General features: G+C 42.4%; 1 protein-coding gene across 1 annotated transcript; it reads left to right on the top strand.

Moving 5' to 3' along the window:
• Nucleotides 1-880: 880 nt before the first annotated feature.
• Nucleotides 881-3,189, top strand: LOC311505141 (putative nuclease HARBI1; the record flags this gene model as incomplete). The annotated part of the gene is made up of 3 exons (XM_084568546.1): nt 881-892; nt 1,554-2,520; nt 3,038-3,189. 3 exons carry the CDS (start codon nt 881-883, stop codon nt 3,187-3,189), a joined length of 1,131 nt encoding a protein of 376 aa, XP_084424672.1.
• Between the last annotated feature and the right edge of the window lie 1,625 nt (nt 3,190-4,814).

The following is a 4,814-nucleotide window of genomic DNA, read 5'->3' as shown; positions in this document are numbered from 1 at the left end:
AAGCACATCACTGGTGACAATTGCATTAACGATTTAAGTCACCACTTCACTGCTGACGTCACAGTTGTGTTTAAGGATTTGATTCACCGTGTCTTCAAGTACTGGACTGGAGAGTGACCGCAACTGATCCAAGCCTTGTAACATTTCTTGAGTAGCACTCTCTGAGACATGAAGGACAGTTTGTGTTTTCAGGAGGAGAGAAGCCAAGTTGTGTTCAAGCTGCTGTTTCACAGAATCTATGTTTTCACTTTCATTTGGTTCATCGTTGCTGCCACAAACTAGGGCTGTGTCCGAAATCACTCACTCATTCCCTACTCCCTAAATAGGGAAATAAATGTAGTGGACTATATAGTGAGCTCAACAGAAAAAAATTTTGGACACTTTCGGACACTTCTCTTGGCGCCGGTAATTACGTCATCGCTGTCGCACAATTAAAACGTACCACATTAATGTCTTCTCACATAATACTTGTCCATTTACTACTGCATTTTTATTAAATTAGAATCTTTTGATTACTGTCCTGTACTTTTTATTTTCGTATTTTGTTTTCTATTTAAGCATATTTTCATATTTTATTCTCTTGGCTCTTTAGTAACAGAAAGTTACAGTGTAATCGACTGGAATGTTTAATTATATGCTGTTCGTTTTACACTTTTTTTTTTTTTTCAATGAATGTAGGAAGCCATTTAAATTGCCTTGTTTTGAAATGTGTAATAAAATAAACTATAGAATAAACACTGACTGACTGACTGTTGTACTGCTCCACAACTCATGAATTTGTTTCGCGCCTCTCATCCTCTCATCCATCTAACTACGAGCAATTCCCCGGGAAAAAAACACACTTAGCATTATTCTAGAAAACTCCTGTAGCGTTATAGAAATGCCGTTTACTGTAAGTCTGGCTGTGTTCGTTTTGTCCATAATTCAATTATTGGTGATCAGGAAGAGAATTAGAATGGCAAGAGAGAGAGAAAGGAGAAGATGCGCTGCTCTTCTAAGACTAGCAAGACGTCGTCAAACTGTGAGTGATAGCCTACTTTTTAGCGCCTTGTTTATTAGAGTAGATATCGTTTCCTTTAATTCTCTGAACAATAAACTATCCTCCGTCAAACTACACCCCCTGCTGGAGCTGAGCATAGAGCCAACTGGTTTTCATAGCCTATCACAGTGCTTTTGTCAAACAGTGGTACTGTCACTTTTCACTCAGCTTTAAGTCACACTGTACTAGCCATCATTAATAAATGGCGAATTAAGCTTTACTTATTAAACGATCTATGTACATTTTCTAGATAAAGCTGCAACCATCTCTATTACTTAAGTTTAAATATTAATTTACCATTTATCAATGATAGTTGCATCTTTCTACAGCCAAATGTTTATAGATGATTTACAAAACATAAAGAAAGGCTTTTGTCATCACTTTTATCAATATAATATAATTTTTAAAGGTGGTTATTATAAACAGTTACCCAACAGAGTGTGATTGTATTGCCATAACTTTAATACACATAATTTCATGACACCATGTTATCAGTTTTAATTATTCTTTACAGCGTGGTCCCCCATCTCAGTATTGTCGCCTGAACCGTCACGTCCCCGTCTTGGTCATCTATTTTGATGGTGAGAGTGAACTGCGCCCAGACTTCCGCCTTTCAAGGCCAACTGTTGCCCACCTTATCCAGCTCCTTCGCTCTCCACTAGACCATGGCTGGGGTCATGACCTGGAGGTTTTGGTCTTCCTCTTCTGGATGGCAACTGCTACATCTTACCGTGTCGTGTCCAGAGCATTTGCCATCCCGCGATCCACGGTCCATGACATCGTCCACAGGGTCACCGAAAAAGTCCTCAGGCTGAAGAACAGGCTCATCTTTTTCCCCTCTGCTGATCAGCTTCAAACAACCGGTGCGGGGTTCGAACGTTTGGCTGGATCTGCAGCGTTTGCCAGGGTTGTGGGCAGTATTGACGGCTGCCACATCCGCATTAAGCCACCAAGTGCTGATGCCCAATGTTACTTTAACAGAAAACTGTTTCACTCCATACAACTCCAAGCAGTGTGTGACCACCAGTGCCGATTTCTGGACATATTTGTTGGCTACCCTGGCTCTGTCCATGACGCCAGAGTTTTGAAGAACAGCCCCCTTTATGTCCAGAAGTTATACCCACCTGAAGGCCTCCAGATTCTTGGAGATGGTGGGTATCCCTGCACCTCGGAACCAATCGCCCTCATCACCCCTTACAGGGAGCCTGTCAGAAACCCTGTTGAGGCCAGATTTAACAGGCACCACGCCAAGGCCCGTTCCGTGGTTGAGAGGGCATTTGGCATCATGAAGGCCAGGTGGCGCTCAGTTTTTTTCAAGGCCTTGGAGGTGAAGCCACACTTTGCTGTGAAAGTCATCGCCTGTTGTACCATTCTCCACAATCTCTGCTTAAAAGATGGAGATATTCTGGAGCCTGTGGAGGAGGCACTGGGGCCAGATGATGGCGGCGATCAGGTCCAGCCAGATTTGCCAGATTTGGCATGTGGAGAACGGCTGCGTGGTCGCATTGCTGCTGCTGTTTCAGCACCAATAAACAATCCTCCAGCTCTGAAAGACCACAATTATTAAGAGACAAAGATACATAAATCAAATCACAATCAGTTGTTAATAGGTTAAGTTTAGATGTTCTCTCTCTCTCTCTTCTCACAAATTAAATTCTCTTCTCTCTAACCTAATTTCACCTGTCACTCTCCTCTGCCCTCTTCTCTTCTCTTGGTTCAAGTTGTGATTCATGTAAATAGTTTCAGTAGCGTTTGAACTGTTTTATATGTTCTCTGTAATTTTGTTTGTTCAAATGTTCATATGTTATAATTTAGTAGTTACGTTGATAAACTGTATTTCAATTGAAAACAAAGTGAGACATGTATTTCCTTTTTGTTATTTATCAATCTAATTTACATTTTCTCCACAATTTCTTCGAGGAGGTTCAAAAGCCTCTCCTCCCTCTCCTCCTCCCTTTTGTCCCTCTCCTCTGCCCTCTTCTCCTGCCTCTCCAACAGTTCTAGAACTGGGTCACGTCGCTGTCGCTTTGGAGCTGGCTCTTCAGACTCTGAGTCCTGCTCAGCACCCTGACACTCTGTCTCTAGTGGCACTGAATCAGGGGAGGCTGATGCTGAGACTGGTGGGTTCTCCCCCCAGGCTGAGGCAATAAGACATGGAGGCCGAATAGAAGGCCTCCCACCTATTGCCTCATCCATGAGGGAGAACCACTTCCAATCTCTGGCAGTGGACTCCCCTGACTCAGTGCCACTCCCTGTTGGTGGCTTCCTCAGCTCCTGCACACATTGCAATATACACACATTTGATGTGTGTAATTACTGGTAAAAGTCACTGTACTTTCATCTATGCTTTCACAAAATAGAGCTGTAGTTAATTATGATGCATCCTTACCTTGTATGTTTTTTTTTAATTTTCCCATTTTTTGCCCGCCCGGGCAGGTGTCACCACACCCGTCAGCCCCATCTCTTTCAGAATAGCTCTAAAAAATGCAACACGTACAGGATGATAAAAACAACAACAATTAACCTATCATTAATGCTGTCAGTATCAAATGCTTAAGATATTTTGCCAAAAGTCTGTGTCATTTTACAGTTGTTCTCAGTTTTCATCTTAATAAGATAACGTCACTGTTTCACAAGAATGAAATAACCTTTATTCACTCCCAACCGGCTGCGGAGGCGAAGCGTTTGCCTGAAAAAAGGCGCTCGTTCTCCTTTCTCAGGCGGATTAAACTTGCCACATCGTTGTCGGTCCCTGCGAGATTAAAATAAATTAACGAGCTTCTCCCCTGCTGATTTGACACTTGAATGTAATTTCGCTAACGTTACTTATTAATTATAATAGGCTGTAGTACATTTTTACTCCAGCTTAACATGAAAAACAGCATTAAATTACCCGTAGTACTGACCTCGGTCGCTAGCCACGATTGGTGCCGTAATGTCCGTGTACCCTCCAGTAAGTTTTTAAATAGTATTGCATATTAACAACCTATTAACAACCTGTTTTAAAACTCGGAATCAAACGTCAAACAGAAAAATACTTACATTTGTACACAGTCTCCCGTCCGTCTGCCATATTTAATTTACTTTCTGCCAGAGAACTTCTGGCAATGCATGATGGGACATCTTGCTCCGGTTAGTGACCATCGGATGCTCACTACATTTCGCGGTGAATTGTGGGATACATGCAGTGCACTATATAGTGGACACTAAACATTCGGACACCACTACAAAATGGCGTGGTCACTATATAGTGCACTATATAGTGGTTAGGGAGTGATTTCGGACACAGCCACTGTCTAGATGTGGGTACTTCTTCTGTGTTGCATACTTGAGTGATGAATCCAATTTTGGAACCCTGACCACTGACTTGAAAAGGTTCCCACTGTCCAGATGGTATGCCATCAACTGCTGGTGTTTTGTGGAGAGAGTGAGCATTTTTCCAGTTGTGAGTGTCACGGACAACCTTTTTAAAGACGCCATGTTTTGCCTCGAATCTCATTGTCCACAATTCAACTAAAGGCCCATATTAGCGAATAAGTTCTGGGTAGTGGTCAATTAAGTGGTGTTTCGGCCTCAATCTGAACTCTGGAAAGGTGCTGGTGAGCAACTTGCGATGATCAAGTAGTTTTCAAGATAAATAACACAGTGCTTCGTCAGAGGGCCTGTTTGACACAGCAATGTCAACAATTTCCTTGAGGTCCGTTAAAATCTCCCAAACAGGCTCCTGTTCTGGTATCTTACGTCCAATTAGGCAGTAAGCGCAGCAGTGTGCAAT

This window comes from Chelon labrosus, assembly GCF_963514085.1.
Source record: "Chelon labrosus genome assembly, chromosome: 20".
Taxonomy (NCBI): domain Eukaryota; kingdom Metazoa; phylum Chordata; class Actinopteri; order Mugiliformes; family Mugilidae; genus Chelon; species Chelon labrosus.
Note: the sequence above shows the minus strand (reverse complement) of the source record. Positions and strands in the feature narration are given on the sequence as shown.